Here is a 23,607-nt window from a genome sequence, read left to right as displayed (position 1 = left end):
TCTGACTAAAAAAGGAGCATCCGGTCTTGTGCTCCTACAGGCTCTCGCTCCTACAGGCTCTCAGTAATGGAAAGTGGCAGCTTGAGTAATACAAATAAGAACTGTCACACAACCCATTTGTAATGGGGATCTTGAATAATACTTGGACATTTAACTATGTTGTTGATGTTTTATTTGTCTTTAAAGAAAAGGGGGAGATTGTTAAGTTCATGTTTTAAGTATCCCTATATTTCTGTTATTACGGGGCTATCACTCAGTCAAGAGTGCGCATGCGCAGGAAGTCTTGTCGTTGTTGGACCTAGCCTGGAGTGTAATGGCTACCTTGTAGTGTGTTCATATAGTAGAGTAAACTTTGTTAAACTGGAACCTTGTCGTTGTGTCATTTCGAGTTAACAGTTTGCAGCTACCTAGCTGCGAAATCAAGGTGTAAATGTCCAGAGCTTGCGGTTGAAATCCGGGGATATTGAGAAAAATAGGTCCGGTATGTTCTGGTCTGAGTCGCGTTGTACAAAAGTGCCGATAGATTATCGAGCTAAAGGAATAGCTGATGACCACAAAACGTGGTTAGCTGAAATACCAACGTTTGCCAGTAAACCGGCTAACTTCTGGGTAGCTTCTGGGTAGCTTCAGGTTAGCTTCTGGCTAGCTTCTGGCTAGCTTCTGGCTAGCTTCTGGCTAGCTTCTGGCTAGCTTCTATTGTGGATTTTCAGATGAGGTAAATAACTTTTTTTTTTGTAATTGGTGAGGCGGGTTGCAGGAAAGCCTCTTGTAGTTGAGTTCTTGGATAATAAAATATATAAAAGATATGCGAAGAAAGGTGTAAATATATATATATATATACAGGACACGACAATACGAGGACAAAATGACGTCTGAACTGCTATGCCATCTTGGGATAAATAAGTCTGAATACTTTCCGAATGTACTGTACACCATTCCAGAGCATACTTTTTCATTTAGCCTCTATTTAACCAGGTATAAAATCCTATTTTTTGAGGGAGAACTGATTTAGTTAAGAGCAGGACAGATATTTGTGTGTGTGTATGTATGTATATATATATATCTTACTTTCTCAGCAGGAACACCAGATAGAGTAGAGAGCGAGGTACAGAGGTCTGATATGTAGCCCACCTTGGGCACAGTCAGTTTATACTGAAACACAGAGAAAGACAAACACCCATTAAGCCAGGTCCTAAGATTAACTCATCACTTAATCCACAGGAGAAGAATTTCCCCAAGCCCCATGAAGAATGAATAGCTGCAGATTCATTAAATATACACCAAGCCTTCAAAAGGTATTAATAAAAAGGACCTCCCTGCAGATTCCATCTGGCCCTATTCAGAGCATAAAATGATTACAAACACTAAAATCCACTTCAGAGTACATCCATTCAAAAGCAGAGAATATTGTGGGTGACCACAATATGTGAAGGATGACTCATTTCTAGGTAGGCGGTAACAGCTCAGTTACCTGTGTGGGTTTGGCCATCGGGTCCAGACTGACTTCGGTCATATTCACTAGGTACAAACCAGAAGCAAACAGGCCAAAACAGGGAGGTGCTATCCAATAAGACACACACGCTTTCGTTTTCAGTGGCAAAAGCTTTTGCTACGGTGTGCACTAATGAATACAACCCAGATACTGTAGTTACCTGTGTGGGTTTGGCCAGGGGGTCCAGCCTGACCAGGTAGACTTCCAGTGTGCGCTCCTTTTTCATGGGCAGCGGCAGGGTCAGGTAGCAGAAGGGATCAAAGGTGACGGAGACCTTGGCGCAGACGGGGCACACCAGGGTGGACTTGAAGAGGCCGTGGAAGATGTCCACGATGATGGAGTCGTTCCTTTTGATGTGGTTCTCCCATGCCTCCTCGGCCACCACCTACAGACACACAGAGGGGAGGGAGGTTAGTGAGACACAGGGTGAGATATACTGTACCTCCTTCAGACACTCCAGTGTTGCTATGACACCGTTTATTCCCACTACTGTTTTTTCTCTTCTCCTCAGCCACTACCTAAAGTTACACAGAAGGGAAGGGAAAGACAAACTATTTAGATACAGGGTGAAGGGACACATGGAGTGTGTGTGGTGGTATAACGATTGCCACACCTCCTCGGGAAACACCTACAGTAGTCACACTGAGGGGAGGGATACGGCTGAGAAACCATTTTGACATAAAAACCATTTTGACATAAACCAACACTATGGAGTGGTACACTGTTTCTATTTATTGCTTATACTCTAGAAACATGCCTACAGTGTTACAGAAGCGAAGCAAAAGCAATGAAATCAGAAACATAGCCGAGACAGACTTTATAGGATGTAGTGATGACAATATAATAGCCATATCTAGGAAAACCAAAGTTCCAAAGGCTGGGCCGAACATATTGTATGACCTCTTATACACAAAATTTTGTGGTGATTCATATGTTGATGATGTAAAGAATATTTGCTGGTCTGTGGTGTGTAATGAGGAGCAACCAGACGCTGCACTTGACGCATTTATGAAACTACTTATTCCAGTTACTAATAAGCATGCACCCATTAAGAAAATGACTGTAAAAACGGTTAATCCCCTTGGATTGATGAGGAATAGAAAAATTGTACAGTTGAGAGGGATGAGGCAAAAGGTATGGCAATTAAGTCTGGCCGCCCAACTGATTGGCAAACGTACTGCAAATTAAGAACTCATGTGACTAAACTAAATAAAAATAAACTACACTATGAAACAAAGATATATTATATAAATAATGATAGTTAAAAGCTTTGGGGCACTTTAAATGAAATTTTGGGGGAAAAAGCCAACTCGGTTCCTTCATTTATTGAATCAGATGGCTCATTCATTACAAAGCCCACTGATATTGCAAACTACTTAAATGACTTTTCATTGGCAAGATAAGCAAACTTAGCGATGACATGCCAGCAACAAACGCTGACACTACACATCCAAGTATATATCGGTCCAAATTATGAAAGACAAGAATTGTACTTTTGAAATCCGTAAAGTCAGTGTGGAAGAGGTGAAAAAACGATTGTTGTCTATCAACAATGACAAGCCATCAGGTCTGATAATCTGGATGGAAAATTACTGAGGATAATAGCAGACAATATTGCCACTCCTATTAGCCACATCTTCAATTTAAACCTACTAGAAAGTGTGTGCTCTCAGGACTGGAGGGAAGCTAAAGTCATTCCGCTACACAAAAATAGTAAAGACACCTTTACTGGCTCAAATAGCCAACCAATCAGCCTGTTACCAACCCTTAGGAAACTTCTGGGAAAAAATTGTGTTTGACCAGATACAATGCTATTTCACAGTAAACAAATTGAAAACAGAACTTCAGCATGCTTATAGGGAAGGACACTCAACACAGCACTTACACAAATGACTGATGATTGGCTGAGAGAAATTGAGAAAATTATTGTGGGGGCTCTGTTAGACTTCAGTGGAGCTTTTGACATTATCGATCTATCTGCTGCTTTACACCCCCTTCTATAATGTAGATAAAGAGTTACTTGTCTAACAGAACACAGAGGGTATTCTTTAATGGAAGCCTCTCAAATATAATTCCCCAGGGTAGCTGTTGAGGTCCCTTGCTTTATTACATTTTTAATAACGACATGCCACTAAATTTGAGTAAAGCCAGAGTGTCTATGTATGCGGATGACTCAACACTATACACGTCAGCTACTACAGCGACTGAAATTACTGCAACACTCAATGCGCTGCAGTTAGTTTCAGAGTGGGTGACAAGGAATAAGTTTACCCTAAATATTTCTATAACTAAAAGCATTGTATTTGGAACAAAACACTCACTAAACCCTAAACCTCAACTAAATATTGTAATAAATGATGTGGAAATTGAGCAAGCTGAGATGACTAAACTGCTTGGAGTAACCCTAGATTATAAACTGTCATGGACAAAACATATTGATGCAGTAGTAGCTAAAACGGGGAGAAGTATGTCCATAACAAAGCGCTGCTCTGCCTTGTTACACTATCAACAAGGCAGGTCCTTACAGGCCCAAGTTTTGTCGCACCTTGACTACTGTTTAGTCGTGTGGTCAGGTGACACAAAAAAAAGACTTAGGGAAATTGAAATTGCCTCAGAACAGGGCAGCACGGCTGGCCCTTGGATGTAGACAGAAAGCTAATATTAATCAAATGCATGTCAATCTCTCCGGGCTGAAAGTGGAGGAGAGATTGACTTCATCAATACTTTCGTTTATGAGAGGTATTGACATGTTTAACTTCTTATGGCTGCAGGGGCAGTATTGAGTAGCTTGGATGAAAGGTGCACAGAGGTGCCCAGAGTAAACTGCCTGCTCCTCAGTCATAGTTGCTAATATATGCATATTATTATTAGTAGTGGATAGAAAACACTCTGAAGTTTCTAAAACTGTTTGAATTATGTCTGTGAGTATAACAGAACTCATATGGCAGGCAAAAACCTGAGAAAAAATCCAAACAGGAAGTGGAAATTCTGAGGCTGGTAGATTTTCAACCAAGCTCCCATTGAAATCACAGCGAGATATGGATGAGTTTGCACTTCCTACGGCTTCCACTAGATGTCAACAGTCTGTAGAACCTTGTCTGATGCCTCTACTGTGAAGGGGGGCCGGATGAGAGGAGAATTAGTCAGGTCTGCCATGAGGTGACCATTCTTTGACCATGCGCGTTCACATGAGAGCGAGCTCGCTCATCTGAAGTCAATGTAATTCTCCGGTTGGAACGTTATGCAAGATTTATGTTAAAAACATTCTAAAGATTGATTCAATAAATCGTTTGACATGTTTCTACGGACTGTTACGGAACTTTTGGACATTGTCAGCTTTTAGTGAACACGCTTCCTGACGTTGGATTTGTTTACCAAACACGCTAATGAAAATAGCTATTTGGACATAAATGATGGACATTACCGAACCAAACAAACATTTCTTGTGGAAGTGGGAGTCCTGGGAGTGCATTCCGACGAAGATCAGCAAAGTGAAGATTTATAATGCTTTTTATGAGTTTTGTTGACTGCACAATTTGGCGGGTAACTGTATGGCTTGCTTTTGTGGCTGAACGCTGTTTTCAGATTATTGAATATTGTATTTTGCCGTAAAGCTTTTTGAAATCTGACACAGCGGTTGCATTAAGAACACGTGTATCTTTAACTCTATGTAAAACATGTATCTTTCATCAAAGTTTATGATGATTATTTATGTTATTTGACGTGGCTCTCTGCAATTTCTCCGAATATTTTGGAGGCATTTCTGAACATGGCGCCAATGTAAACTGAGGATTTTGGATATAAATATTAACTTTATCGAACAAAACATATATGTATTGTGTAACATGAAGTCCTATGAGTGTCATCTGATGAAGATCATCAAAGGTTAGTGATTCATTTTATCTCTATTTCTGCTTTTTGTGACTCCTGTCTTTGGCTGGATTTTGCGGTGACCTAACATAATCGTTTGTGGTGCTTTCGCTGAAAAGCCTATTTGAAATCGGACTCTTTGGTGGGATTAACAACAAGATTACCTTTAAAATGGTATGAGATACATGTATGTTTGAGGAATTTTAATTATGAGATTTCTGTTGTTTGAATTTGGCGCCCTGCACTTTCACTGGGTCTTGTCATATCGATCCTGTTAACGGGATTGCAGCCATAAGAAGTTAATGCACTAAACTACTGGCACACAGCTCGGAAACAGTCCAGAACAGACTACGGGAGGCACAGAGTACTACATAGAGCCATGACGACATGGAACTCTATTCCAGATCAAGTAACTCATGCCAGCAGTAAAATTAGATTGAAAAAAAAAAACACCTCATCGAGCAGCGGGGACTGTGAAGCAACACAAACATTGGAACAGACACACACGATAACATATGCACTTTACATACACATGGATTTAGTACTGTATATATGTGGTAGTGGTGGAGTTGGGGCCTGAGGGCACACAGTGTGTTGTGAAATGTGTGAATGTATTGTAATGTTTTTAAAATTGTATAAACGGCCTTAATTTTGCTGGACCCCAGGAAGAGTAGCTGCTGCTTTGGCAGCACCTAATGGGGATCCATAATAAATACAAATAAGCTATAATAATGGAAGTTACAGCCATGTCTCAGGGCTATGAGAAACCATTTCAACAGACTAAAATGACACAGTGGAGTGACTGGAGGTAGGAACACTGTTCCCACTGCGACTGGTTCTCCTCCAGAAACACATTGGCTACAGAGACAATAATTAGGTTATAGCGTTTGCGCAAGATCTGGCATATTTCCTGCCATTCAATTGGTCATTTCAATTAATGATATACCATTGATTCTTGAACATAAATGCCTCATTGGGCTGAAACAAAACTCAAGATTGTGGAATCAAAGACATCCACTATTTGTCAGGGTGCACAATATCTAAGGAAGTCTCAAAGTTTTACTCGTGTGAGGTACAGTATCTGATGATAAGCTGTAGGTCACACTATCTACCTAGAGAGTTTTCAACTGTATTTTTCGAAGATGTCTACATACCACCACAGAGTGAAGTTGGCACTAAAACCACACTCCATGAGCTGTATTCCGCCATAAGCAAACAGGAAAACACTCACCCAGAGGCGGCAGTGACTTTAATGCAGGGAAAGTTAAATCAGCTTTACCGAATTTCTATCAGCATGTTAAATGTGCAACCAGAGGGAAAAAAAAATTCCAGACCACCATTACTCCACACACAGAGACCTGTACAACTCTCTCCCTCACCCTCCATTTGGCAAATCTGTCCATAATGCTATCCTCCTGATTCCTGCTTACAAGCAAAAATAAATGCAAGAAGCACCAGTGACTTGGTTTACAAAAAAGTGGTCAGATGAAGCAGATGCTAAACTACAGGACTGTTTTGCTAGAACATGTTCCGGGATTTTTCCAATGGCATTGACGAGTACACCAGATCAGTCACTGGCTTTATCAATAAGTGCAGAGGACATCATTCCCACAAGTCTTACCGGAGTTGTAACAGAGTGGGGGTTGGGTGCGATAAGATGACTAATATACCAGACAGGTCCATTCCAGTTGGTTAGATCCTCTTTGGTCAGCTTTCTTGCAGCCCGGCGGTCAACCATTTCGTGGACTTGAGCACCATAGGCTTTTTTCCACTGCGGTTCTTTGGCGAGCTGTCTCTCTGTTCTGAGAAAGGTTGCCTCCACTGCTTTTATGTTGTTTGGCAATGTAGATGGGTCAATGAGCCATGGATACCTTGCATGCCAGTGTGGACTATCACTGTGGTCATCAGCACCAACATAAGTCAGGCCACCCTTAACAACATCCAGCTCCCTTTCTTCAGCCAGAGTCATTTCTTTGCCACCAAGTTGACAACTGCCGCAGCGACATCCACTGCTTTTATGTTGTCCTCGAGCCACACAGAACTCAATTCAGCCACCTCACAGATGAATGCCAGGTATTACATGAGCACAGCTACGTCGATGACATCTTGACATCCCACAACTGCCGTGAAAAACTCGAAGTCATCACAAAGAATGTGGAGCTGATTCTAAAAGCAGGAGGGTTTGCACTGAAGCCTTGGGTCTTCTCAGGCCAAAATAAAGGAGAAAGAGAAAAGGCATCACCAAATATTGTTGTCCTGCCAAATCAGCTTAAGGAGGAAGACAAGGCGCTCGGTCTCGGCTACATTGTGGATGAAGACATGTTGCATGTCATGGTGAGGGTCAACTTCTCCAGGCGGAAGAAAAAGATGAGACTTGGGCAAGACTTACTGCTAGAAGAAGTACGAGCACAGACACCAGACCCGCTGACAAGACGAACTGCTGAGTCAAGTTGCTGGTTTGTACGACCCAGTTGGCCTGACAACGCCATCAAAGCAAAGAGGGGCTATCTTGGTCCGAAGGGCATTCCAAGAGGCAAAATCAAAGTGCAGCATGGTCAAGGACACATGGGACCTTCCCCTGTCGGATGAGCTCCGCAAAGATGCAATTGGAATTTTTGAGGAGTACGTCCAGCTAAGCAAAGTAATGTTCCCAAGAGCTCTTACTCCACCAAAGGCAACAACTGAACCAGTCGCTGTCACTTTTTCAGATGGCAGTGAAAGCTCCTATGGTGCTGTCCTCTACCTGCGGTGGAACTGCAACAAATAATTAACAATTCGACTAGTGGAGTCAAAAGCAAAGCTGACACCACTAGACCAGAACGGGGATGCAGTCAAAGCAGAACTTTGCGGTGCAGTCTTTGCAAGCCGCCTGAAAAAGTACTTTGAACAGCATACCCAGATCCAGATAAAAAGGTGGTACCATTTGTTAGACAGTCAGACTGTTCTTGGAGCTATCCAGCGTGAAAGCTATGGATTTCAGACTTTCTTCGCTAATAGAATTGGAGAGATCCAAGAGAGCACACGGCTACAGGACTGGTGGTGGATCCCTGGACCACTCAACATAGCCAACATTATCACTCGAGGAGCTGGGCCAAAGGAACTTGATGCCCATTCAGAGTGGCATCAAGGGCCAGAGTTTCTAAATCTTCCAGAGAGCGAGTGGCCAATTATGTCGTCAAAAGATGTGTCTGTGACAGCTCGAGAGAGCATTAACAATATGCAAAAGAAGTCATTTGTGGCAGCACTCACCAGAGCCCAAGCGAAAAGAAGTCTTCCAAGTCTTGTGGGACGATTTCCTGCTGGTGCAGCTGTCCTAAACTTGGTGGATGAGAGGCGCTTTAGTAGCCTAAAGTGTCTAATCAAGACTGTTGCTTTTATCTGGAGAGCCGCCAAAAAGTTTAGATCTGCAACAAAGTCCATCGAGACCCCAAAGTGGGAGGCGATTCCCACAAAAGGAGTTATCACCGCCACAGAACGTCAAGAGGCAATAAGAGACATCTATCTTGCTGCTCAAGAGGGGGTGACGTTCCCAACTACCACTACGGACCGCTTGGTTGTGTACAGAGAGCCAGAATCTGGGTTACTAGTCTGCGGTGGGAGAATCCATGGCTTCAGGGAGGATGGCGCTGCAGTTCCCCTTCTGCCTTTCAATGCATGGGTCTCTACTTTATTGGCACGGGAGGCGCACGATGAGGGTCATGAAGGTGTGGCTGCAACCCTGCTGAAAATGAGGAGGAAAGCCTGGGTCATCCAAGGAAGAAAAATTTCCCAAAAAGTAGTGGATAACTGCCTTTTCTGCAAAAATTCAAGGGCAAGAAGGTGCGAACAGGTAATGGCTGACTTACCTGCTGAAAGAGCCACACCTGCAGCTCCGTTCGAGTTCACTACAGTCGACCTCTTCGGACCGTACCTTGTCAAAGATGACATCAAGAAACGGGTCTCAATGAAAGTGTGGGGTGTCGTCTTCAGCTGTATGGCCAGCAGGGCAATTCATGCAGACCTGGTCAACACAATGTCGACAGAGAGCTTCTTGATGGCTTACCAACGCTTTACTGCAATTAGAGGGCACCCAAGAAAGATCTGGTCCGACCCGGGGACAAACTTCATCGGCGCCAAACCTGTCCTAAGAGAGCTGTACCAGTTCCTGGATGCTCAGAATAGAACTTCAATAGAAGAGATGTCGGCTCAAAAAGGTACCAAATGGGAGTGGACAATTCACCCTGCTGACTCACCTCACCGCAATGGGGCTGCTGAAGCCGCTGTTCGCATTCTCAAGAAGGCACTGCAGAGCCTGGGCAACAACACTGGCCTTAGCTACAGCGAGCTTCAGACAACACTACAACTTGCTGCAAACCTTGCCAACGAATGCCCAATAGATGCCAGGGTGCAGAGCCATGAAGAAAGCGTGCAGTATGTGTCACCCAACACACTTCTCCTGGGCCGAGCCTCTCCAAGCGGTGAGATCAGAACATTTGACTTTGCGAACTACCCTTACAAGAGACTCAGAGAGATGCAGAACCAGGTCAACAAGTTCTGGAGGTCTTGGAGCCAGCTTGCCGGCCCAAACTTATTTCTGAGAAGTAAATGGCACACTTCATATCGCAACGTTGCTGTCGGAGATATTGTCTGGTTGTGTGACCAAAATGCAGTGAGGGGCCAATTCAAGCTAGGACGGGTGGTGAGCGTTAATCCAGATGCTAAGGGCATTGTTCGAGACGTGAACGTCAAAGTGGTCCAAAGCTCCTGCCTTCCTGTCACAAAACCCGCACTAAACCGGCCATCAGCCAAAGTCCTGAAAGAAGCTACGCAAACCACAGTCCTGCACAGAGATGTTCGACGCCTGGTTGTCTTGCTACCAGTTGAGGATCAAACTCGGAGCTGACCGGCAGTATGTAGGTGCTGATTTACGATCTTTCCATCGGTTCCCGTGGGAAGATTGAGTGGGAGGTGTGCTGACAAACTGCCTGGGAGCTCCTCAGTGGTGAAACTCCTCCTCCTTCAATCAGTGGTGAACCAGGTGGAACAAATCTTCCAGGCAATCTGGGCGTGCCAGCACCTGGCTCTGCTGTTGTCTTTAGACCGCAGTGAAAGGAGCATTTATAACACCACAAGACCAAGGAAACTTCATCTTTGTGATCAAGGTGACTGTGCAAGTCCAAGCCCTCCACAAAACTGTGAAAGACAGCCGGTAAGCGCCATATTGGCCATGCTTGGCTAGACTGACTTAAGCAGTGCACTGCTAATGATACTCTGGAAAACACAGACTCTTAACTCTTAGCTTTGATAGGACTTTTGCAGTGGTATTTATAACTTCAAATGTTGTTTGTGGGGTATAAAGGAAAAGTAAGAAGAGCCAAAATAATTGTTGACAAAGAACTTGTTTGAAATGGTTAAAAGTAATTTAAACTTTGTAGAAATCTTAGTAAACCAAGTTCTTAATTCAGTAACAAATGTATAGTCTAAAAAATCTTTGGCTAAAAAATGTAAGATTTGTCTGCTTAAAACTACTGATTAGAAAATAAATGTAATTTTTTACTACTAAAAATATTTTGAATGTATTTGGCTAAAATGCAAATTTAGATAAAAATATACTGATTCTGCTCATTTGATTAAAAATGGTGGGTTTCTATTTTGGGAAACATTTGCTTAAAAGTGGAAACCTTGTATTTTATAATGGCAGAAATGTGTTTCTGAGGTGAATGTGGATAATTTTGTGTATTTAATTAGGCTGTCAACTCAAATAATAACTTGTATTTGTCATCTCTTTTTTGAGGTTTTTCACCTGTTTACTGCCAACCAAAGAATGGTAAATAAAAGACAAACAACTGATTCCATGGCTGTTTATTGAGTGAAATCCAGTTAAAATCTTCATGTGGAGGGACTGTCCTTTTCAAGTGGGGAATTGCACAAGAAGGAGATCAAAACTTGACAGTGACTGTACGTACATACCCCAACCAGAAGCCATGGATTACAGCAAACATTCGCACCGAGCTAAAGGGAAGAGATGACGCTTTCAAGGAGCGGGACTCTAACCCAGAAGCTTATAAGAAATCCCGCTATGCTCTCCGACGAACCATCAAACAGGCAAAGCCTCAATATAGGACTAAGATCGAGTTGTACTACACCGACTTCGACGCTCATCGGATGTGGCAGGGCTTGTAAACTATTACAGACTACAAAAGGGAAGCACAACCGAGAGCTGCACAGTGACACAAGCCCACCAGACGAGCTAAATAACTTCTATGCTCGCTTAGAGGCAAGGAACACTAAAACATGCATGAGAGCATCAGCTGGTCCGGATGACTGTGTGATCACGCTCTCAGCAGCCGATGTGAGTAAGACCTTTAAACAGGTAAACATTCACAAGGCCACTGGGCCAGATGGATTACCAGGACGTGTACTCCAAGAATGCGCTGAACAACTGGCAAGTGTCTTCACTGACATTTTCAACCTCTCCCTGTCTGAGTCTGTAACACAAACATGTTTCAAGCAGACCACCATACTGCCCTACCAAGCAAAAAGGCAGTAACTGCTAATTTGGTCAAATGATTTCATGTCATTTTTACAACGTTAAATACATGCTTAATCATGTAGACAAGTATCTTGCCTCTATTGTACTGTGTTTGAGAAAATGGGGGTCATGTTAGCAGTAACTGCATAAAGTTACTGTGAAACCAAGGTAAATAAATGCCTTTTTTCTCAGTTCCACGCTATGAGCAGTTACTGCCTTTTTGCTTGGTAGGGCCAGGGACGAAGGTAACCTGCCTAAATGACTACCGACCCATAGCACTCACGTCTGTAGCCATGAAATGCTTTGAAAGGCTGGTCACGGCTCAGATCAACACCATTATCCCAGAAACCCTAGACCCACTCCAATTTGCATTACTGCACCAACAGATCCACAGATGACGCAATACCTATTGCACTCCACACTGTCCTTTCCCATCTGGACAAAAGGAACACCTATGTGAGAATGCTATTCATTGACTACAGCTCAGCGTTCAACACCATAGTGCCCTCAAAGCTCATCACTAAGCTAAGGACCCTGGGACTAACCACCTCCCTCTGCAACTGGATCCAAGACTTCCTAACGGGCCGCCCCCAGGTGGTAAGGGTAGGTAACAATACATCCGCCACGCTGATTCTCAACACAGGGCCCCTCGGGGGTTAGTGCTCAGTCCCCTCCTGTACTCCCTGTTCACTCATGACTGCACAGCCAGACAACTCCAACGTCATCATTAAGTTTGCTGATGACAAAAGTGGTAGGCCTGATCACCGACAACGATGAGACAGCCTATAGGAAGGAGGTCAGAGACCTGACCGTGTGGTGCAAGGACAACAACCTCTCCCTCAATGTGATCAAGACAAAGGAGATGATTGTGGAAAAGGAGGACCGAGCATGCCCCCATTCTCATCGACGGGGCTGTAGCGGAGCAGGTTGAGAGCTTCAAGTTCCTTTGTGTCCACATCACCAACAAACTAACATGGTCGAAGAACACCATGACAGTCGTGAACAGGGCACGACAAAACCTATTCCCCCTCAGGAGACTGAAAAGATTTGGCATGGGTCCTCAGATCCTCAAAAGGTTTTACAGCTGCACCATCGAGAACATCCTGACATGTTGCATCACGGCCAGGTATGGCAACTGCACGGCATCCGAACACATGGCACTACAGAGGGTAGTGCGTACGGCCCAGTACATCACCGGGGCCAAGCTTCCTGCCATCCAGGACCTCTATACCAGGCAGTGTCAGAGGAAGGCCCCAAAAATTGTCAAAGACTCCTGCCACACTAGTCATAGTCTGTTCTCGGTGCTACCGCACGGCAAGCGGTACCGGAGCGCCATGTCTAGGTCCAAGAGGCTTCTAAAACAGCTTCTATCCCCAAGCCATAAGACTCCTGAACAGCTAATCAAATGGCTACCCAGACTATTTGCACTGCTGCTACTCTGTTATTATCTATGCATAGCCACTTGAATAAGCCTACCTACATGTACATATTACCTCAATACCAGTGCCCCCGCACATTTACACATTGACTCTGAACTGGTACCCCCTGTATATAGCCCCGCAATTGTTATTTACTGCTGCTCCTTAATTATTGGTTTCGCTTATCTCTTACTTTTTTTTTTTACTTAAAGAAAAAAAACAGCATTGTTGGTTAAGGGCTAAGGGCTTGTAAGTAAGAATTTCACTGTAAGGTCAACACCTGTTGTATTCGGCGCATGTGACAAATAACATTTAAATGGATTTGATTTGAAAAAAATCAACGCACAACATTAACTGAATGAGTGTTGAGTGCCAGAAAGAGCGCAAAGACTACCTGCGACTTAGAGAAAAATTGCTGTGTACTGTACTGTGTACTGTAGCTATGTAGTATTTGTTGTGCATGGTCCCTGACAAATAGTAAAGCAAATTAAATTAAACTAATAAAATAAAGAGTGACAGTAAGTTAGCAGTAACATACCTTGTCAGGCCTGCCCTCGGCATCTTTGAGCAGGATGTAGGGTTTCTTTCTGATACGGTTCAGGTCCTCGTGTAGACCGTCCAACAGGAAGGCCAGCAGCTCGTGAGAGTCCTGCTGCTGGTAACCTGAGAACTGGGGGGCAAAACGACCCACCTGGGTCTGGAGGGAGGGGAGAATAGAGTCACACACACAACAGGTATATAGGAAATTCCAAATTGACACTTCACCCCTAGGGAACTTGTGGATATTGAATGAGTGGAAGCAAAATAGCAGATTCCACCAACCTGTAGCCTGTCAGTTAACAAAGTAGTACTATTGCCATATTTCTTATATCTGTGATACTTTCTGATCTACTCAAGAGCAGTGGTGTAATCGAAGGTAAACTCACGTCAACACCGTTCACGCACCTTTTCTATTTTGCATGAACGTTGACCTACCTATTGCGGAAAACCACATTGAAAGTATAGGGAGCGTTACTTTATTCACCACAAACGGAAATCAGTGATTACCCACCCATTCTTTCTACCACTACATCACTGCTGAAGAGACTCGGTTGTTGTGGCTTGTGGGTCAATTTGGGATTGGGCACATCATTGCTGCATTTCAATCCAGAATCAAAGCAGAAGTGAGGAAACAACTTTCAGACCATGTGAATTTCATAAGTTAGTATGGGTACAGTACAGGGTTGGGGTCAATTCCATTTAAATTCAGAATGTAAACCAAATTCCAATTAGACATTTTCCCAATTGAAAAGCATTGAAGATAATTGGAATTTCAGTGTACCTTCGGAATTGCCTGGAATGGAAATGGACTTGACACCAACCCTGGTACAGTAAATTACCTTGAAAGGCCGTGGTGTGATGTAGCTGTACTTCCCAGACCATGACTGCTTGGTGATCTCAGCGTAGGCCTTGGCGATCTCCCCTTTCATTCCCAGAGGGTTGTCCTCGTTCAACTCATCGTTGTACTTGTCTTTCAGGAAATACTCGGTGAGAGGAGGAACATTACTTAAACACTGAAGAAAAACAACGAGAGAAACACATAAAATATATAAAAACTATTAAAAGTTAAAGGAAAAAAGCAGTAAAATATGTAAGACAGGGAATAAAGAGCAAATCCAAATGAAAAATCCAACAGTCAAAGGAATCGCCAAAAGCAACAGTATTATACAATGCCAAATGTCAATCAATACCAGCAGCAGTTCATGCCATGATACAATTAAAACAAATGCATACACACCAACGTTCACAGTGAACAGATTAATGTATTTTTTTTATTTAACCAGGCAAGTCAGTGTCTCCTGACCGCTCCTGTCTCAGCCTCCAGTATTTATGCTGCAGTAGTTTATGTGTCGGGGGGCTAGGGTCAGTTGGTTATACCTGGAGTACTTCTCCTGTCTTATTCAGTGTCCTGTGTGAATTTAAGTATGCTCTCTCTAATTCTCTCGTTCTCTCTTTCTCTCTGAGAACCTGAGCCCTAGGACCATACGTCAGGACTACCGGGCATGATGACTCCTTGCTGTCCCCAGTCCGCCTGGCCTTGCTGCTATTCCAGTTTCAACTGTTCTGCCTGCGGTTACGGAACCCCTACCTGTCCCAGACCTGCTGTTTTCAACTCTTAATGATCGGCTATGAAAAGCCAACAGATTTATTCCTGATTATTATTTGACCATGCTTGTCATTTATGAACATTTTGAAAATCTTGGCTCTCTCTAATTTTCTCCCTCTCTCTTTCTTTCTCTCGGAGGACCTGAGCCCTAGGACCATACGTCGGGACTACCGGCCGTGGTGACTCCTTGCTGTCCCCAGTCCGCCTGGCCTTGCTGCTATTCCAGTTTCAACTGTTCTGCCTGCGGTTATGGAACCCCTACCTGTCCCAGACCTGCTGTTTTCAACTCTTAATGATCGGCTATGAAAAGCCAACTGAGATTTATTCCTGATTATTATTTGACCATGCTTGTCATTTATGAACATTTTGAAAATCTTGGCTCTCTCTAATTTTCTCCTTCTCTCTTTCTTTCTCTTGGAGGACCTGGGCCCTAGGACCATGCGTCGGGACTGCCGGCCGTGGTGACTCCTTGCTGTCCCCAGTCCGCCTGGCCTTGCTGCTATTCCAGTTTCAGCTGTTCTGCCTGCGGTTATGGAACCGCCACCTGTCCCAGACCTGTTGTTTTTCAACTCTTAATGATCGGCTATGAAAAGCCAACTGAAAATTATTCATGATTATTATTTGACCATGCTTGTCACTTATGAACATTTTTGAACATCTTGGCATAGTTCTGTTATAATCTCCACCCGGCACAGCCAGAAGAGGACTGGCCACCCCTCATAGCCTGGTTCCTCTCTAGGTTTCTTCCTAGGTTTTGGCCTTTCTAGGGAGTTTTTCCTAGCCACCGTGCTTCTACACCTGCATTACTAGCTGTTTGGGGTTTTAGGCTGGGTTTCTGTACAGCACTTCGAGATATTAGCTGATGTACGAAGGGCTATATAAAATAAAATTGATTGATTGAGTTAAGAACAAATTCTTATTCACAATGACGGCCTACCAAAAGGCCTCCTGTGGGGAAGGCGGGGATTAAAAATATAGGACAAAATACACATCACGCCAAGAGACACCACAACACTACATAAAGAGAGACCTAAGACAACATAGCAGCAACACACCATGGAAGCAACACCATATAACATGGTAGCAGCACAAAACATGGTACAAACATTATCCGGCAAGTTGAGGGGTTAGAGTATGGTACCTGCAGTGCAGAGTTCATGAAGCAGGTGTTTCCCAGGTTGGAGAGACCACACAGGCCAGCCCGCTCACTCTGCCTGCCTTCGGAGCACTCATAGCTGTTATACGGGTGGTAGGACGGAAGGCTGTAGCTAGAGTTTTTCACACTGAAGAGGATCCATAACATCAGTCAGGAATAAATAAAGAACATGGACTTAGCCTATTGCATACGGCTGGATAAGATTACTGGATGTTACCCAACTAATGCAGGCATTAAGTACTTAAGAGTAGCGGCATAATAATGTGTACTGCTTATTTTTAAGTAATTGCCTTAATCTTGTTTGGACCCCATGAAGAGTGGGGATTAAGAATGGGGATCCTTAATAAATACAAAGGCTAGTGCCCACACACAAACCTTAAAACATTTGTAGGTCTTTATCACAAAAATAAATACGCCGATGTAACCCCCCCTCAGACGATACTGCAGATGAAGGTGGAGGTCCTGGGCTGGCGTGGTTACACGTGGTCTGCTGTTGTAATGTCAAATTCTCTAAAACGATGTTGAAGGTGGCTTATGGTACAGAAATTAACATTAAATTCTCCGGCAACAGCTCTGGTGGACATTCCTGCAGTCAGCATGCCAAACGCACACTCTCTCAACTTGAGACATGTGGCATTGAGTTGTGTGACAAAACTGCACATTTTAAAGTGGCCTTTTATTGTCCCCAGTACAAGGTGCCCCTGTGTAATGATCATGCTGTTTAATCAGCTTCTTAATATGCCACACCTGTTAGGTGGATGGATTATCTTGGCTAAGGAGAAATGCTCAATAACAGGGATATTAACAATTTGTGCACAACATGTAAAGAGAAATACAATGTGTGTGTATGGAAGATAGCTGGGGCCTATTTTTTTAGCTCATGAAACATGAAACATGGGACAAACACTGTGCATTAATACAGTGTTGGTCCCCCTTTACTGCTATAACAGCCTCCACTCTTCTGGGAAGGCTTTCCACTACATGTTGGAACATTGCTGCGGGGACTTGCTTCCATTCAGTCACAACAGCATTAATGAAGTCGAGCCGATTAGGCCTGGCTTCCCGTCACCGCTCCAATTCATTCTGAAGGCGTTCGATTGGGTTGAGGTCAGGGATGTGTACAGGCCAGTCAAGTTATTCCACAGCAATCTCAGCAAACCATTTCTTGATGTACCTCGCTTTGTGCACAGGGGCATTGTCATGCTGAAAAGGGCCTTCCCCAAACTGTTGCTACAAAGTTGGAAGCACAATCGTCTAGTTTGTCATTGTATGCTGTAGCATTAAGATTTCCCTTACCTGGAAATAAGGGACCTACCACGAACCCGCAAAACCCCAGTCTCAATGTCAACAGTGAAGAGGCAACTCCGGGATGCTGGTCTTCTAGGCAGAGTGGCAAAGAAAAATCCATACCTCAAACTAGCCAATAAAAAGATTAAGATGGGCAAAAGAAGACAGACACTGGACAGAGGAATGCCGCCTAGAAGGCCAGCATCCCGGAGTCGCCTCCTCACTGTTGACGTTGAGACGGGTGTTTTGCGGGTAGTATTTAATGACTTGTGAGGCGTCTGTTTCTCAGACTAGACAATCTAATCTACTTGTCCTCTTGCTCAGTTGTGCACCAGGGCCTTGCACTCTTTCTATTCAGAACAAGAATAAATTGACGAGTTTCAGAAGAAAGGTATTTGTTTCTGGCCATTTTGAGACAACAGTTTTCAGCTATGCTAACATAATTGCAAAAGGGTTTTCTAATGATCAATTAGCTAATCCAAGTGAGTGATGGTTGCTGATAATGGGCCTCTGTACGCCAATGTAGATATTCCATTCAAAAAAATTCTGCCATTTCCAGCTACAATAGTCATTTACAACAATAACTACACTATTTCTGATCAATTTGATGTCACTTAAATGGACCAAAAAAATTAACATTTTCCTTCAAAAACAAAGACATTTAAGTGACCCCAAACTTTTGAAAGGTAGTGTACACATACACACATACCATTTTAATTTCTCAGAACACTAACCATGTGTGTTCTCTTGTTTTGTACTGTTATGTAGTTTCGACCCAATGATTCGTCTGACAAAGAAATGTGTGTGCTGCAGGCCCAGGAATGGATCAAAGCTGGCGAGACATTAAATGACGTGATCTTCACAGACAACTCAACCGTGGCCCTTGAGCAAACTGCTCACCAGGGACCAGGCCCATATTTGCACTTTGATGTTAAGTTTGGCTATTTACAAAGCAAAAGGTATATTATATATTATAGCTATTATATATTATAGGTATATTATATATTATAGCCTACACCTCACGGACTGCTATGTGTTCCACAATAATTCAGTTGGCTCCTTTTTCAGGAATCATGGCTTGAGATGAGGAAAAAAAATTAATCAAGAGATTTGCTGGACCCTATGTCAGAGAGGTGTTTCAGGGACCACATTGTTTCTTTCAAGGTAGGATTACAGCAATATTTTGTTATGTTTAGGCATATTTACATGTACATTTCTAGAATTGCACCTAATGTTGGCTGTTAGGCTAAATGTATTTTTTTCTTCTCCAAATGCAGACAATGACCCAAAACACACTTCCGCCCGGGTTTGTATTGCAAATGAGGGCATAAACTGGGTCAAGATGCCAGCAGATTAAGTAGACTTATGTTGTAAAATAAAGGTTAAATAAAATAACCTACAACACCTACAGTATATCAAAATATCTTTTTTGCATCTCCACATGTAGATCTCCTGATTTAGACCCGATCAAACTTGTTTGGCATCAACTGAAAACATTAATCTATAACTCTGCCAAGCCTACAAACTAAATTGAACTGGTGCAACAAATACACTGCTCAAAAAAATAAACACTAAAATAACACATCCTAGATCTGAATGAATGAAATATTCTTATTAAATACTTTTTTCTTTACATAGTTGAATGTGCTGACAACAAAATCACACAAAAATTATCAATGGAAATCAAATTTATCAACCCATGGAGGTCTGGATTTGGAGTCACACTCAAAATTAAAGTGGAAAACCACACTACAGGCTGATCCAACTTTGATGTAATGTCCTTAAAACAAGTCAAAATGAGGCTCAGTAGTGTGTGTGGCCTCCACGTGCCTGTATCACCTCCCTACAACGCCTGGGCATGCCCCTGATGAGGTGGCGGATGGTCTCCTGAGGGATCTCCTCCCAGACCTGGACTAAAGCATCCGCCAACTCCTGGACAGTCTGTGGTGCAACGTGGCGTTGGTGGATGGAGCGAGACATGATGTCCCAGATGTGCTCAATTGGATTCAGGTCTGGGGAACGGGCGGGCCAGTCCATAGCATCAATGCCTTCCTCTTGCAGGAACTGCTGACACACTCCAGCCACATGAGGTCTAGCATTGTCTTGCATTAGGAGGAACCCAGGGCCAACCGCACCAGAATATGGTCTCACAAGGGGTCTGAGGATCTCATCTCGGTACCTAATGGCAGTCAGGCTACCTCTGGCGAGCACATGGAGGGCTGTGCGGCCCCCCAAAGAAATGCCACCCCACACCATGACTGACCCACCGCCAAACCGGTCATGCTGGAGGATGTTGCAGGCAGCAGAACGTTCTCCACGGCGTCTCCAGACTCTGTCACGTCTGTCACGTGCTCAGTGTGAACCTGCTTTCATCTGTGAAGAGCACAGGGCGCCAGTGGCGAATTTGCCAATCTTGGTGTTCTCTGGCAAATGCCAAACGTCCTGCACGGTGTTGGGCTGTAAGCACAACCCCCACCTGTGGACGTCGGGCCCTCATACCACCCTCATGGAGTATGTTTCTGACCGTTTTAGCAGACACATGCACATTTGTGGCCTGCTGGAGGTCATTTTGCAGGGCTCTGGCAGTGCTCCTCCTGATCCTCCTTGCACAAAGGCGGAGGTAGCGGTCCTGCTGCTGGGTTGTTGCCCTCCTACGGCCTCCTCCACGTCTCCTGATGTACTGGCCTGTCTCCTGGTAGCGCCTCCATGCTCTGTACACTACGCTGACAGACACAGCACACCTTCTTGCCACAGCTCGCATTGATGTGCCATCCTGGATGAGCTGCACTACCTGAGCCACTTGTGTGGGTTGTAGACTCCGTCTCATGCTACCATTAGAGTGAAAGCACCGCCAGCATTCAAAAGTGACCAAAACATCAGCCAGGAAGCATAGGAACTGAGAAGTGGTCTGTGGTCACCACCTGCAGAACCACTCCTTTATTGGGGGTGTCTTGCTAATTGCCTATAATTTCCACCTTTTGTCTATTCCATTTGCACAACTGCATGTGAAATTTATTGTCAATCAGTGTTGCTTCCTAAGTGGACAGTTTGATTTCACAGAAGTGTGATTGACTTGGAGTTACATTGTGTTGTTTAAGTGTTCCCTTTATTTTTTTGAGCAGTGTATTTTTTAAGCATTACCAATTTTATTTATATACACTGTAGATTGTAAAACATCCTTTATGTAAGTCAAGGAACTCCGATTTGATCCCATCTACCTTGTTGGCCTGAGTTGTCATTGGGATAATTATGAAACCATCGGCAAGCATCAGTACCCAACCCTATCGAGGACAGCTTATTCAACAGACATGGCAACAATTCTTTAAGGCATTTGCAATATCATTTACAACCAGCATGGTAGCCGTAGTGGTGCTATGTTTAGGTCTGAATCCGATTGATTAATATTAAGAAAACAATTTACAGAAAATAACAGCTCTTTGTGGACCAATGATCCTAGAATTTTTGAAAGACGGGAGCCTGGAAACGGGTTGATAATTTTCAAGATCACTACTATCCCCACCCTTATGAAGTGGTAGCAACAAAACTTCTTTCCACACTTTTGGAATATATATTAAAACATTTGTGTTACTGTCCCAGCAATGAGAGGTGCTGCATACTTAAGCAAAGACGGGTCCAAATTGTCAGCTGCTAATGGACTTCATGGTGTCAATTGCTAATAAGGCAGCAATAACATCGGTTTCTGTGAGTTGCCAAAAATAAAAACATACCATTTACCAAGTCACGTAAGGGTGAGTGATTATCCATCGAGTCAACTGACTGGCCAAAACCAGTAAGACAAACATTTTTCAAATAGGAAACCAGCGGAGTTAAATGCTGATTAAAAGCATCATAAGTCGTAACTTTTTCAGTAATGATGCAGAAAACTGCTTAGGCAGGGAAGTAGAGGAATTACCCGGCTTCAGTGAATTATCGGTTTTCCAGAATTTAGCGTGATCACCAACAGTCTGCCATAGAGCTAAGGAAGTAGATTGATTTGGCCTGTAACCTAGCTCACTACAGTAAGACAGCTCATACAGTTACTGCTCCACAAATATTTGCCATTGCCTTAACTTAGCATCTGCCCAGGCTTTCAACAACCATCTTGTCGTTCAAAATCCATATAGGTTTCAGCCACCACCAGCAGCATCTCACCTCAAACGCTTTAACTAGAGTTCAGGTCTAGCCCAGTTGTAGCTCAGCTCACTCCTTGCCCAGGCCTTGGTCTCAGAGCTCAGTCCCAGTTCAGATATGCAGCAGAGGGAACAGTAAGCAAGGCCCATCCCATTCCGAGCGCAACACAGTCAAACATAGCTAACGAGAAGCCTCTTCCCTCAGTCACAGTTGAAGTTATGCAGTGTCTCTCCTCACTCTCTCCAGGCCCTGCTGAGTGACAGTGCCATCCCCTGCCCTGTCCCCTAGCATCACACTGCTCCTGCCCTGACGTGTGCTCTGCACTGCTGCTACCACAGGATAGCCTATTTATAGCAGCAGCTACCTAAGCTACAACGATGCGCAAGAATATGATTCAGGAAGTAGAGGTACACAGACAGAGAGAAAGCGGGAAAGGGGAGACAAGAGCAAAGGAAAGGCAAAATAGAGGTAGTACAGAGAGTGGTACAGGAGAAAGAGATGTAGGGTGAGAGGAAGGGGTACAGGAGAGAGACAGATGGGTAAAGGAAAGAAAGGGGATGTACAGGCAAGAAAGAGAGATATGGAGAGCTCAAGAGAAAGGAGGGAAAATAGCAGAGGGGGTGACAGAGGGGGCCTGACAGCAGAGAATTCCTGCTGAGGCTGCAGAATGCATCTTGTCCAAATAGACAGCTACTTTATATGCAATTAGGTATTCATATAGCTGGGTCTCCTTAAGAATCTACTGTAGCCTGAGTAGAGAGCATAGCTGGAGGAGGATGTGATGAGAATAATGAAGTTAGCATCTGTGTCGCAGCCAGGCAAGAGAGAGGGTGTGGAGGTGTAGAGAGGGAAAGGGGGGCAGATGAAATGCATTCTGAAGGTCACACAGGGACTGCAGAATATGCAGCACAATGAGCTCAGAGAGAGGGGAAAAAGTGAGAGAGCAGAAAAAAAATGTGAGAGGACTGTCACTGCACACAGGGAGTCTAGGGACAGTGGCTCAGAACAAATGCATCTTGTCAATCAAGTTTATTTTATATAGCCCTTCGTACATCAGCTAATATCTCGAAGTGCTGTACAGAAACCCAGCCTAAAACCCCAAACAGCAAGCAATGCAGGTGTAGAAGCACGGTGGCTAGGAAAAACTCCCTAGAAAGGCCAAAACCTAGGAAGAAACCTAGAGAGGAACCAGGCTATGAGGGGTGGCCAGTCCTCTTCTGGCTGTGCCGGGTGGAGATAACAGAACATGGCCAAGATGTTCAAAATGTTCATAAATGACAAGCATGGTCAAATAATAATCAGGAATAAATGTCAGTTGGCTTTTCATAGCCGATCATTAAGAGTTGAAAACAGCAGGTCTGGGACAGGTAGGGGTTCCATAACTGCAGGCAGAACAGTTGAAACTGGAACAGCAGCAAGGCCAGGTGGACTGGGGACAGCAAGGAGTCATCATGCCCAGTAGTCCTGACGTATGGTCCTAGGGCTCAGGTCCTCCGAGAGAGAGAAAGAAAGAAAGAGAGAAGGAGAGAATTAGAGAGAGCATACTTAAATTCACACAGGACACTGGATAAGACAGGAGAAGTACTCCAGATATAA

At 43.9% G+C, this 23,607-nt stretch overlaps 1 protein-coding gene across 2 annotated transcripts in view; it reads right to left on the bottom strand.

Annotated features, from left to right (window-relative positions):
• LOC120049837 (ubiquitin carboxyl-terminal hydrolase 15-like) overlaps nucleotides 1-23,607 on the bottom strand; it is a 63,776-nt gene that overhangs the window by 21,873 nt on the left and 18,296 nt on the right. The window contains exons 8-12 of one of the 2 annotated variants that reach the window (XM_038996291.1): nucleotides 16,579-16,720; nucleotides 14,671-14,844; nucleotides 13,830-13,988; nucleotides 1,653-1,877; nucleotides 1,069-1,152 (exon numbers count right to left, since the gene is read on the bottom strand). In XM_038996291.1, coding sequence (XP_038852219.1) covers nucleotides 1,069-1,152; nucleotides 1,653-1,877; nucleotides 13,830-13,988; nucleotides 14,671-14,844; nucleotides 16,579-16,720 — 784 coding nt within the window. The remainder of the gene's footprint in view (nucleotides 1-1,068; nucleotides 1,153-1,652; nucleotides 1,878-13,829; nucleotides 13,989-14,670; nucleotides 14,845-16,578; nucleotides 16,721-23,607) is intronic. The other variant, XM_038996290.1, reaches the window with a different exon arrangement.

Source organism: Salvelinus namaycush, chromosome 6 (assembly GCF_016432855.1).
Source record: "Salvelinus namaycush isolate Seneca chromosome 6, SaNama_1.0, whole genome shotgun sequence".
Lineage (NCBI taxonomy): Eukaryota > Metazoa > Chordata > Actinopteri > Salmoniformes > Salmonidae > Salvelinus > Salvelinus namaycush.
Note: the sequence above shows the minus strand (reverse complement) of the source record. Positions and strands in the feature narration are given on the sequence as shown.